Source organism: Amblyomma mixtum, chromosome 10, assembly GCF_055824585.1.
Source record: "Amblyomma mixtum isolate Tamu chromosome 10, ASM5582458v1, whole genome shotgun sequence".
Lineage (NCBI taxonomy): Eukaryota > Metazoa > Arthropoda > Arachnida > Ixodida > Ixodidae > Amblyomma > Amblyomma mixtum.
In genome coordinates, this window is record NC_143021.1 from 142,566,063 (window position 1) to 142,579,117 (window position 13,055).

The following is a 13,055-nucleotide window of genomic DNA, read 5'->3' on the forward strand; positions in this document are numbered from 1 at the left end:
CTTCTGATGTCGATGGGAAAAATATGGGCTTTGAACATGTTCTGCAAATGGCTCAAAAGCTGCTCTGGCGGCCGTCGCAATCTGGTTTATTTTCCGGCTGTGTGTCCGACGAGCTGAGTGGCGGTCCCAGCGATTGGTTCTAGGGGTGGCGGACGGACTTCCGTATACCAAAAGAGAAAAAAAAAGAAACAATGATTTTTTTTTATTTAGACTCTATTTGTACAACAATTTTTGTGCACTATGTCGTTGAAAAATTGAAAAATCCATTGCGAACGTTAAGATGTTATACCATTACTCATGCTTTGGATGCTAATGGTTACGTGAACAATATTCATATGTAATTGATATCTATTTAGGATTTATATATGAATATCGCAAACGGAACCATTAACTTATATAATTCGTATATATTTACGCGGCGGTCGAATTTCGATCGAGGAAAAATTCTAACGGCCCTTGTAGTGTGCGATGTCAGTGCACGTTACAGAACCACAAGCGGTCGAAATTTCCAGAGCCCTCCGTTCCGGCGTCCCTCATAGTTTGAGTCGCTTTGGGGCGTTAAAACCCCATAAGATACAGAAACAAAATTGTTGTGTCCCCTTATTGCTTTTGTGTGTGTTACCCATGCAGTGTCCCGTCCGAACGGCCACTTGCCCCCTCTTCGCACGCTGTCGCCGATGCCCCCCTCGGTGCGCCCCCGCATCCTCCTCCTGTTTTGGGAAGCCACTCCCTCCCATGGACGCTTCTCCACTCCCTCCTTTCTTCGGACGGCCAGTTCGGCTCCTGCCTCGGTCGACGCTGGTCGCACCCTCATCAGCTTTAAATAAACAAAGTCTTAAAGTACCGTGTGCGTCTTTCGCTGCATTCAACACAGCGACCGGACACGACAGTGGCGACGAGAAAGTGGATTCGACCCGCGCTACGCAACGCTATTGACAAGCCGTGGCTACGCGAGGGTTTCCCAATCAGATACCAGAATTCAACGGCTCATCGTAGTCATCGTGGGTTGGACGCCTTCAGTTCTACTTTGAAGCTAACAACATCACAGACCCAGCCTTGAAGAGGGCCAACCTGCTGACGCTGTGCGGGGAGCAGACCTACGATACTGTCTGCGCCCTTTTTCAGCCAAGCACACCAGCGGCAGTGTCTTACGACGACATCGTATCAGCACTGCAAAAGCACTACGACCCAAGGCCATCCGAGGTCTACAGCCGGGCTCGCTTCCAACGACGAGATCAACTGGAAGGAGAAACTGTGAGCGCCTACGTAGCCGCGCTCAAGAAGCTCGCTGCCGACTGCAATTTTGGAACGCTGTCGACAACAGCTACCGGGCAGGAAGGAGACGCAGCTTCTTCTGCTAACACCACCATGCTTCCCTTGGACGTGATGTTACGCGACAGATTTGTGTGCGGACTTAGTGATGAGTCACTGCAGCAGCGCCTGTTCGCTGAGAAGGACCTCACATTCAGCAAAGCTTACGACATCGCCGTTCGAGCGGAGAGCGCCGGTCACCAGCAGAGAGAAATTCGCCGGAACACCGAGCCGGTACACCAAACAAGCAGTCAGGTGCGCAAACCTTCTGTTGTTGCAAAATCGGTTAAAAAGGCACAACGCTGCTGGCGGTGTGACGACCAACACAACCCCCAGGGATGTCGATTCCAGTCAGCCACGTGTAATTTTTGCCACAGGCGAGGGCATATCGAGAGAGCATGCATTACGAAACGGAGACTTGCCAAGATAAAGTCACCTTCCAAGCCTAATCACAGCGTCAACGCCTCAGAGAATACGCCGCTATCTGATCTCCATGGAACAACATCAGCAACACCATCTGTGTTGTACGACCTGAACACCATGAATCTCGGCACGCGACCGAAGATTTTTACAGAAGTAAGCGTACATCACCAGCTGATTAAGTTCGAGGTGGACTCCGGCGCAGCCTGTACTCTGATCAGTGAGGACACGTTCCGAACTTCATGGCCATCTGACGCACCCGCCCTGCAACAAGACGACACGCACCTGCGAGCGTGGTCAGGACAGAATCTGCCAATATTGGGCTCTGCCAACGTGCAGGTTAACTACAACGGCCAGACCCATACGCTACCTCTGCTTGTTGTGAAGGGCTCAGGATCAAGCCTTCTAGGGAGAAACTGGTTTTCTTCATTAGGCGTGACGATATGCGGCATACACCAGACGCCGAGCCAGAACATGGTTGAGCAACTGCAAGAGAAATACGAAAGAGTATTCTCGGAAGAGATTCCAGGAAACGAAGGGCCCCCGGTCACACTGGAGTTGTTGGACAACGCGCAACCCAAATTTCTGAAGGCCAGGCCGGTGCCGTTTGCTCTCCGAGCTTCAGTTGAAAAGGAGTTGGACAAACTGGAGCAGCAAGGTGTCATCGAGCCGACGCAACATTCAGAATGGGCCACACCACTTGTCGTAGTTCGCAAGAAGAACGGAACCATACGCCTCTGCGGAGACTACCGGAGCACCGTCAATCTTGCGACTAAAGCGTCTTCGTACCCGCTACCGACACCTGAAGAAGTATTCAGTGTGCTACGTGGCGCAAGAGCCTTCAGCACATTGGACCTCACCCAGGCGTATCAGCAGCTCAAGGTGAGCGAGTCAACTGCTGAGTTATTGGCAATCAACACACTGAAGGGCTTGTACAAAGTCAATCGACTGCCTTTTGTCGTAGCTGCAGCCCCAGCCATATTTCAAAAATTCATGGAGACAGTTCTTCAGGGCCTCCCAGGAGTTTGTGTCTACCTTGACGATGTCATCATCAGTGGCACTTCCACTGAAGAGCATGCAGTGCGCCTAGAGCTCGTTCTCGAAAGGCTAGCAAACGCAAATTTGCGCATAAGCAAAGCGAAATGCTGTTTTGCGGTGCCAGAGGTGCAATTTCTGGGACACAGAATTGATGCAGAAGGCATTCACCCTACCGAGGACAAAGTGCGAGCGATCACAGAAGCACGAGCTCCAACAAACAAGCAGGAGCTATAGGCTTTTCTCGGACTCTTGACGTTCTACGACCGGTTCTTGGAACAAAGAGCTACCGTGGCCAACGACTTATACCAACTCCTTCGGAAAGATGTGACATGGACATGGTCGCCACGCCATCAGCAGTCATTCGATGCCCTGAAAGACCTGATTCGAAGATGTACAGTCCTCCGCCACTACGACGAAAGGAAGCCTCTGCTTTTGGCTTGCGACGCATCACCGTACGGAGTCGGCGCGGTTCTATCGCAAACTAACGAGCAAGGAAGGGAAGCTCCCATCGCCTTCGCCTCACGTACGTTGTCGCAAGCAGAACGCAACTACGCGCAACTTGACAAAGAAGGGCTAGCCATCGTCTACGCGGCGACACATTTTCACCAGTACATTGCCGGCCGAAAGGTGACCTTTATAACCGATCACCGACCGCTATTGGGCATTCTGGGACCACAAAGGCCTATGCCACCAACTTTGTCTCCGCGAATGACACGTTGGTGCATCAAACTCTCAGCGTACGACTACGCTCTGGTCTACCGCAATGGGAGTAAACATCAAAACGCCGATGCGCTAAGCCGTCTGCCACTAGACGCAACTGTTGACGAACCATTTCCACCAGGAGACGTTCTGATGTTCGAAGCACTGCCAGAACCTCCGCTTACAGCAGGCACAGTTGCAGCATCTACGCAGAAGTGCGCAGCTCTCCGGCTAGTTTACACAGCTGTTCAACAAGGCAACGTGCACAAACTCAAAGGGGACAACTTCGACGCTTACCGCAGGCGAGCTACAGAGTTGAGCACCCATCGCGGCTGTATCATATTTGGGTTCCGAGTTGTGATTCCGAGAGAACTACGCGCACAAGCTATGTCTCTAATCCACGCCGGACATCGGGGCATCGTTGCAATGAAAAAGTGTGCCAGAAGCTACATGTGGTGGCCTGGCATTGACAACGACATCGAAACAGTGGTGCGAAAATGCAAGCCTTGCCAGAGCAGCCGGAGCGCCCCGCCGAAAGCTCCTGTCCCAGAATGGGAAAAGCCAGACACACCCTGGCACACATTGCACATTGATTTTGCAGGACCAATTGAGGGCTGCACTTTCCTTGTGGTCGTAGACGCCTACACGAAGTGGCTTGAGATAAGGCAAATGGGACAGACGACTTCAGCAGCAGTCATTGACAACCTCCGATCACTGTTTGGAACGTTCGGCCTGCCACGCAAGGTAGTATCGGACAACGGAACACCGTTTGTGTCTGCGGAGATCCTCAAGTTTTATCGCGACAACGGGATGTCATCAGTTACATCGGCCCACTACCACCCAGCGACAAACGGACAAGCTGAGCGCTACGTGGCCGAGCTAAAACGCGCCCTTGAAAGAGATCAGACAGGCTCACTGCAGCGCCGCCTTGCGCGCTTTCTCTTCAAGCAGCACACGACGGTTCAGAGCACAACAGGCCAGACCCCCGCGAAAAAGATGTTCGAGCTCGAAATGCGAACCCAGCTCACAGCCATCCTCCCCGAGCCAAAGGCAGAGACGTTCCGGGAAGAAAAACCAATTCCGCGCTGCGGTACGCTTAATGAGGGGCAGCGCGTCCTCGCCCGCCAGTTCCTCAAAAAGCCACGCTGGGAGGAAGCTACAATTGTCAGACGCATAGGCCTGCGCTCTTGGCTCGTCAACATGCATGGCACAGTAGCACGCGCTCAACCAGCTGCGCAGATTTACGACGCCGTCTGAGAGCTGTCCGCCAGCGGATAGAACACGTGCACCATCTTCCCACATAGCCTGGCACCTCTCCCCGGAAGAAGAGACTTCGCCCAGGACAGACCTAGGAGACACAGCGAACAACAGCCAGCCTACAAGTGTTTCTCCCCCGAGCGCACAAAGCCAGCGCGCCTCCACGCGTGGGCGCCGACCCCCTGCACGATACCAGGCAACTTTCTAAGGGGGAAGGAAGTGTTGTGTCCCCTTATTGCTTTTGTGTGTGTGTTACCCCTGCAGTGTCCCGTCCGAACGGCCACTTGCCCCCTCTTCGCGCGCTGTCGCCGATGCCCCCCACGGTGCGCCCCCGCATCCTCCTCCTGTTTTGGGAAGCCACTCCCTCCCATGGACGCTTCTCCGCTCCCTCCTTTCTTCGGACGGCCAGTTCGGCTCCTGCCTCGGTCGACGCTGGTCGCACCCTCATCAGCTTTAAATAAACAAAGTCTTAAAGTACCGTGTGCGTCTTTCGCTGCATTCAACACAGCGACCGGACACGACAAAAATTGATATATTTATCTCACAATATTTCAAACTGAATGATAGTGCGAGTCACGAAGCGTAAAAGTAACTGTGTGGGCATGACAGGACCACGATTCCTCGATACGTGCGAATTGCAGTCGTATAACTACCAATCCGTTGTATAACTGATACTGTTGTAAGACAGAATTAGCTTACAGCGTGACTTACTAGCTGTAGGGAACTGATGTGAAAAATGGCAAATGTGTTTAAATATTGCTAAGTGTAAGCTCATGCATTTCCATAGACGCTCTAACTTAATACCACATAGCTACTGTATACGCGGTTCTCATTTACATGCTACTAAAGCATACAAATATCTTGGATTACACCTGTCTGGTGATCTTACGTGGTCAACGCGCATCAACCACACCACTGCAGCATCCAGCCGTTTCCTTGGCTATCTTCGACGCTCAATGAAGTTTGCCCCACCACAAGTAAAATTACTAGGCTACACCACATTAATGCGTCCAAAATTAGAATATGCAGCCGCCACTTGGAATCCACAGGAGGAATACCTTCCTGAGAGCGTAGTAACTATCAATCAGAATTTGATTTGCTCACTCCGATTATTCATCCCACGCAAGTGTAACCAGTCTGAAGAACCGATCCAGCGTGCAATTATTAAAGCACCGCTGAAAACTAGCCCTTTTTTATCGTTTCCACTATTCATTCCCGTTAAGCGTCTACGCCAAAAAACACTCCCTGTTTTCAGCTCGTCACAAAACAATAACCAGGTGTCACACCCTTGTCCAAAAACACAAACATTTGCGCAGTCTTTCTTCATCCGAACAGCAAAAGATTGGAACGACCTTCCCAATGCCGCTGTAATAATAGAAAACATGCTTGCATTCAAAGATCAGCTTAAATCTTTAGACACATTTTAGGTTTTTGTGTACCTTTCCTTTCTATGTTAGGAGAAGGTAAGTGACGCCAACCAAGTAAAATACAGGAAAAACACGACGTTTCGGGACCGGCTCGGCCCCTTCTTCACGGTGTGACTACGGGCGAGCGCAGCTTGGCTTTTTAAGCCCCTGTGTGGAGGACCTGCGGGTCAATGGCCGCAGCCCATGGACGTAGGATGAGGGGAGAGTCCCCAGGGAACGATTAACATTCTCTCGTGTTTGCTGTATGTGCCACGACTCGAGTAGAAGCCTCCTGCGTGGGTTAGCTTCCGTTTCCAATACAATGGTGCTGTCGAAGTCAATTGGGTGGTCACACCCTTCACAGTGTTCGGCCACGGCGCTGCGTTGACGATTCATGTGACAGACGTCCGCTTTGTGTTGGTTCATCCTTTCCGCGAAGTTCTTCGTTTCCCCTATGTACGACGCCGGGCAGACGGAACACGGAATTTTGTACACGACGCCCTGGGCCTTTTCTCTGGGCTGCCGGTTTTTTGGGCGGGGGAGAAGGCGACCGATAGTGCTGGTCGGTTTGTGCGTTGTCAGCACCCCTTCTTTTCCGAGAATGCGACCGAGCGTCTCGCTCACGCCTCTCAAGTAGGGGATGCAAACACGTTTTCGCTTCTGGCATGCGTCTGAGGAAATAATAGACCGGATTTTGTTTTGCCTTTCTTGTTTCCTGATAATGCGCCGGATGAATGAGCTCGGGTAGCCGTTCTTTTGGAGGTCAGAAATGACTCGGTTCTTCTCCTTCCTTTTATCTTCACTTGAGGAACATATGGAGTCGGCTCTCTTCAGTAATGACGTCACGACAGATGCTTTGTGCGGGATGGGATGGTTCGAATCGAAATGTAGGTACCGTCCTGTGTGGGTTGGCTTCCTGTGCACCGAGGACTGCAGGCCTTTGTCGTGCCTTGTAAGTAGGACATCCAGAAAAGGCAGGCTGCCCTGCTGTTCATGTTCAACAGTAAATTGTATGGCCGGTTCAACTGAATTTAGATGACTCTGGAGGTTTTCTATCTCTGAGGTTTTCACCACACAAAAGCAGTCGTCTACATAACGGAGGAATAACTTTGGCTTGGGATTAAAGGAGGAGAGGGCCCGGCTGGTCACGACAAAGGCACGACAAAGGCCTGCAGTCCTCGGTGCACAGGAAGCCAACCCACACAGGACGGTACCTACATTTCGATTCGAACCATCCCATCCCGCACAAAGCATCTGTCGTGACGTCATTACTGAAGAGAGCCGACTCCATATGTTCCTCAAGTGAAGATAAAAGGAAGGAGAAGAACCGAGTCATTTCTGACCTCCAAAAGAACGGCTACCCGAGCTCATTCATCCGGCGCATTATCAGGAAACAAGAAAGGCAAAACAAAATCCGGTCTATTATTTCCTCAGACGCATGCCAGAAGCGAAAACGTGTTTGCATCCCCTACGTGAGAGGCGTGAGCGAGACGCTCGGTCGCATTCTCGGAAAAGAAGGGGTGCTGACAACGCACAAACCGACCAGCACTATCGGTCGCCTTCTCCCCCGCCCAAAAAACCGGCAGCCCAGAGAAAAGGCCCAGGGCGTCGTGTACAAAATTCCGTGTTCCGTCTGCCCGGCGTCGTACATAGGGGAAACGAAGAACTTCGCGGAAAGGATGAACCAACACAAAGCGGACGTCCGTCACATGAATCGTCAACGCAGCGCCGTGGCCGAACACTGTGAAGGGTGTGACCACCCAATTGACTTCGACAGCACCATTGTATTGGAAACGGAAGCTAACCCACGCAGGAGGCTTCTACTCGAGTCGTGGCACATACAGCAAACACGAGAGAATGTTAATCGTTCCCTGGGGACTCTCCCCTCATCCTACGTCCATGGGCTGCGGCCATTGACCCGCAGGTCCTCCACACAGGGGCTTAAAAAGCCAAGCTGCGCTCGCCCGTTGTCACACCGTGAAGAAGGGGCCGAGCCGGTCCCGAAACGTCGTGTTTTTCCTGTATTTTACTTGGTTGGCGTCACTTACCTTCTCCTAACATTAAATTTCCCAACCAGACAGACTTCTGTCGAATGTTTTCTTTTGAGTCTTTCCTTTCTAACATTGACCTATCGCACTTTGTTTTACTATGCGGTTTTTACTGTTCTATAATCCGTTTTTTGTTCTCTAACCCATTGGCGCCCGTCCTGTTGTGTTCGTGTCTCCTTTGTCTTTGTTGTTTTCGCGCCGTCCGAACTACTTTCAAGATATGAACCAACTAGCCCAAATCAAAGTACTTCTCTAATCCGTTATTTAATTCTTACCCACCGTTCAGCGCTTCTTCCTGTCTTTTATTCTTATCTTGTTTTTTCTTTTGTATTCTAAAGCATTTGAGCGTTTTGCATATTGAGCCTTGATGTTGGCATTGTAAATATGTTCGTTTTTGTTGATATTTCTGTACAGCCCACTCCTCATGTAATGGCATTTTTTGAGGTTTTTGAGGTACCAAAATAAATAAATAAATAAACCTGTACAACGTAGAATTGTGTGAAATAAGGCAGCGGCTAACACGGTGAACGTAAAAAGTAGGGGACAACTTGACGCATCACACACGAAAAAGCTTTATATCTCTACGTCAAAAATCACATTTCGCCCTTTGAGAGCCCGAAAACGGACTTCAGGGAAAATGTGCAAAGGCTTTTGGGGGCGGGGGGGGAAGGGCACCGCCCCTCCCCCCCCCCCCCCACCCCCCCCTTACGACCGCCACTGGACGAGCTTATATCATAGGGAGTGCCTCAACGCTCGAACTTAGGACCGCTGTTATCTTTGGTATTTATTACCGTATTACCGTATATTTGCCGTTACTCGTCATGAACACGAGGGTTTTGCTCTGGGCAGATTATTTCATATTCCGTAAGAATGAGAACTTAGAAGACTGCCACCGCTTGCAATCTGACAATGCATCGCCTTGAATTGAACATTAAAAAAAAACTTTCGTTTTGTCCCTCGCTAGAAGCTGTGACGCATTCAAGTTTGATTATGCCTTTCTTGTCGTGAAAATCTCTCGTGCTGCCCGTGTACAAGACCTTGGTGTTGTTGTGGACTCAAGGCTTGATTTCCGATTGCATGCATCTTTTACCCGCCGCGGTGGCACAGTGGTTACAGCGTTGGGCTGCTGACCCGAAAGACGCGGGTTCGATCCCGGCCGCGACGGCCGAATTTCGATGAAGGTGGAATTCTCGAGGCCCGTGTGTTGTGCGATGTCAGTGCGCGTTAAAGAACCCCAGGTGGTCTAAATTTCCGGAGCCCTTCACTGCGGCGTCTCTCATAGCCCGAGTCGCTTTGGGACACAGGGGCCGAATCCACGAAAGAGTTCGCTTTGGAACGCGTTCGCTTTGCCGTGACGTCAGTTTGACGTTGACATCGGCGGGAGGAACACTGCGGGAGGACAAGGGGGCAGGCAACAGCCAATCGGCTTTGTTGGGCGGTCCCATCTCGGTTGCTTGTATTTTTAAGGGGCCATATGCTAACTTTTTTGCGTTTTTAACCTCTAAATGAATGCGTTTGGCTACAATACTGCAAATTTATTACTCAGAGCCTATAAAATAAGCATAAAATTCACTTTGAGACGGTTTCAATGCTTCTTGATTGGTTTGTTTTCTTTTGCGTTCCCGAGAGGGCGCTCTCAATTGTGTTGGTTTATTTTGTGTTCGCGAGAGGGCGATAGGCGTTTTGAACTTGCGCGGGAGACTTTTCACGTGTCGGCACTTGTCAGCTTGACAATTTCACTAGTCGACATGTCAACACACAAAGGTTGTCGCCTGGGCCCGCACGTCTCGATGCGCCAGCGTGAACTGCTGGTTGAGTTCATGGAGGAACATACCTACATGGTGAAGCCTTCGTGTGAACTCAGCCAGCGCATCACGAAGGCGCGAAAGGCGCAGCTGTGGCAGGAGATCGCCGAAAATTTAAACAAAGAAGGCCCTGCCATCAAGACTGTGGAACAATGGCAGAAGTTTTGGCGGAAGGAAGTTTACAACTCTCGGCACGACGCGGCGTTTGTCAACTCCCAAAACAAGTAAGTCCTGCGGTTGTGCTTTACTGTCTGTTCTTATGTCAACAAGCGCACGTTGTCACTCGTAGCGGCACCGGAGGCGGCCGCCTGACGGGACTCGGGGGCCGCATACTTGCCCTGGTAGGACGCTCAAGCGCCTTCGGCGTATGTGGCATGTTTTTCGACGGAACCGGGCAGGTAAGTCACATCGGTATACAAGATATGCTAACTTTCAAGTATCACAGGAGCACTCAGTGCCCTTGCCGTTTATTTTTTTCCCAGTGTTTGTACTTGGTACGTTGCGGTAGCTTTCTTCACGGTAACCGTATTAACCAAATATAGTTCATGACTGCAAACACGTTGTACAGGGTAATGGCGGCGAAGCGGAGGCAAGGCAGGAGCCAACTCCTCCAGTCACTCAAGAGCCAGAAACTGCTGAAAACTCCGAGCAAGCTGATACTGCCACCCCTTGCGAGGTCTCGACCCCATCTCCAAAGCGCCTGCGGCTGGACACATCAACGCCCAGGCGAGATTCTGTGGGCGACAAGGCTGGCACAAGTGGACTGCCACGTAAGTTTTTTGTTGGAAGCTACTACACATCATCTGCATACACATGTGCGTGATAGGCAGAGCCAGCATTGCATTTACAAAAAGTCATACTTAAAAGCAAATCAGTGTAAACAAGACATCATGGAAAAAGCACATGGTACAATACTGACTGCAGGCAAGATGATTTATTCCACCATGTAATGGCATATATACACAAAGATATTTTGCAAAAGCTAACATGTTTTCCTTCAGTTGCAAGGAAACTGAGAATCATAAAAAACAAATTGCGAGCATCCAATACTGACAGAAAAAACAAACAGGATGGAGTCATAATACAAAAAAATAAAGGGAACACTGTGCAGAGATATATGTCAGCTAGCTTAACCGGTTACTCCATGCCTTGGCAAAATTGAGAAAAGTTGATCCTCACTCATAGAAATGTAGTTACTCAGTGTAACAATAACACAAGTGTGCTCACTGAAACTCGTACTCAAACTCATTTAGGATTAAAATTGACCTGCATTTCATAACACACTCCACCTTGGTGCATGGCCTGCCTCGACTCATGACTAATTGTACAGGAAGGCCAATTAGTTAACAACAAAGGAACAATTAAGCGGCAGTGTGCAATATTACTAGGATAAAATTACAGTGCCAGCTGGTGCTCCCCTAGTAAAGACTTCCTGCCATTTTGTAACAATAAGTGGTATAATTTTACGCAGAAATGGCATACGAAAACAGTAAGATCACTCTACATTACTAACTTGGCCACAAGTGTATTGAGAATCATAGTCAGGGCTGTTGTCATGAGTACTCCTGGAAACTAATGAACATGAAGATATAGTATTACAGCTGGAATGAACTCATCTCACAGTAGCATTGCATGCTCATTCAGCCAGCACGGCCCCATCCATGACACCATTCCGGAATCATTTGGTAGGGGCTCACTAGTCCATGATCGGCATTGAACAGACCGAAGTGAATGTATCGGCGATTCCACTGACCTATGCACTTCATTGTTCTTTTCTCTTTACAACAGGCAGAAACAAGCCACGCCCTCGTCGACCAATGCCTGCCGACCTCCTTCCAGACATAGCCAAAAACTACGAGAAGTCGCTGGAGATCGCCAAAAAAGAAGCAGCGGTATGCATTCTTTCTTTTGCAACAGCTGCTAAAATCACACCAGTAAGTGTTAATTGTGAAAGATTGACATATGGCTGGTACATAGCGCACACTAAGCTGCACAATATTTGCACACATGTTGCTTTTACAGGGAAGTTTCACAGGAGAGTTTTACAGGGCAGTTTCACACAAAGATTGCACTGTATGGCAGCCATTACATACACCTAGTTCATAACACACACTGTAAGCTGCACACTGTTATTGCATACATGTTGCTTTATACAAGGCAGTTTCACCAAAGCGGACGGCACAAAAATTGCATTTTATGGCAGCCACCTGTCCGATCCTATTCCTCAGAAAAGGGCACAACCAATTACATTGCAATGTGATACATACTTCTTGCTTTCTATTCATGAGATACAACTAACATGATGTTCTCTATACGTGCTCTTTGTACAGGACAGGGAGCACGCCACCCAGGCAACTTCTGCTATAGCTGCAGGTGTGGAGAAAATGGCAGATGAAGCACCAGCACAAAGTATATCTTTGGAGGCGATTGCTTCGGCACTGCGAGCGCAAGCAACTGCACAGACGCTGATGGCTGCAGCATTAGAACGCAGCACAGGGTGCCAGGCAGCCTTGGAACGCATAGCGGCTGCTGTGGAGCAAGATGCTGCATACCGCCGAGAGCTGCTTTCTCAACTCCGCATGCTCTCTGCTATCGCACCGGCTTTGTTTGCTGTTCTGCAACAACTCGATGGGCAGCAAGTAGGGCCGCAGTTGAGCAAACCAGAATGACTGCCTATAGATAGTAGAGAGAGGGTGCGGTAGATGGTCCTTGGCGATCACAAAATGAACAAGGGAGGGGAAAACCTCAGTTTGCTAGAGCCAACGTTTCGACAAGGGGACTTGTCTTCGTCTGGGACGACGAAGACAAGTCCCCAGACGAAGACAAGTCCCCTTGTCGAAACGTTGGCTCTAGCAAACTGAGGTTTTCCCCTCCCTTGTTCATTTTGTGATTGCCTATAGATAGTGTTTAGTAGGGGTGTGCGAATATCAAATTCTTCAAATACGAATCGAATACGAATACTTGGCTCCGAATATCGAATCGAATATCGAATAATCAAGGACAGACGCATTTAACCACTACAAAACATTTATTTGAGCACCGAAGAACATCACAGTTCAACTATCGATGAT

General features: G+C 49.7%; 1 protein-coding gene across 1 annotated transcript; it reads left to right on the top strand.

Annotated features, from left to right (window-relative positions):
• The first annotated feature begins 9,758 nt into the window (after window positions 1-9,758).
• Window positions 9,759-12,653, top strand: LOC149327153 (uncharacterized). The gene is made up of 5 exons (XM_089564799.1): window positions 9,759-10,208; window positions 10,274-10,382; window positions 10,553-10,754; window positions 11,773-11,876; window positions 12,315-12,653. Exons 1-5 carry the CDS (start codon window positions 9,928-9,930, stop codon window positions 12,651-12,653), a joined length of 1,035 nt encoding a protein of 344 aa, XP_089420925.1. The 5' UTR covers window positions 9,759-9,927.
• Window positions 12,654-13,055: the final 402 nt, after the last annotated feature.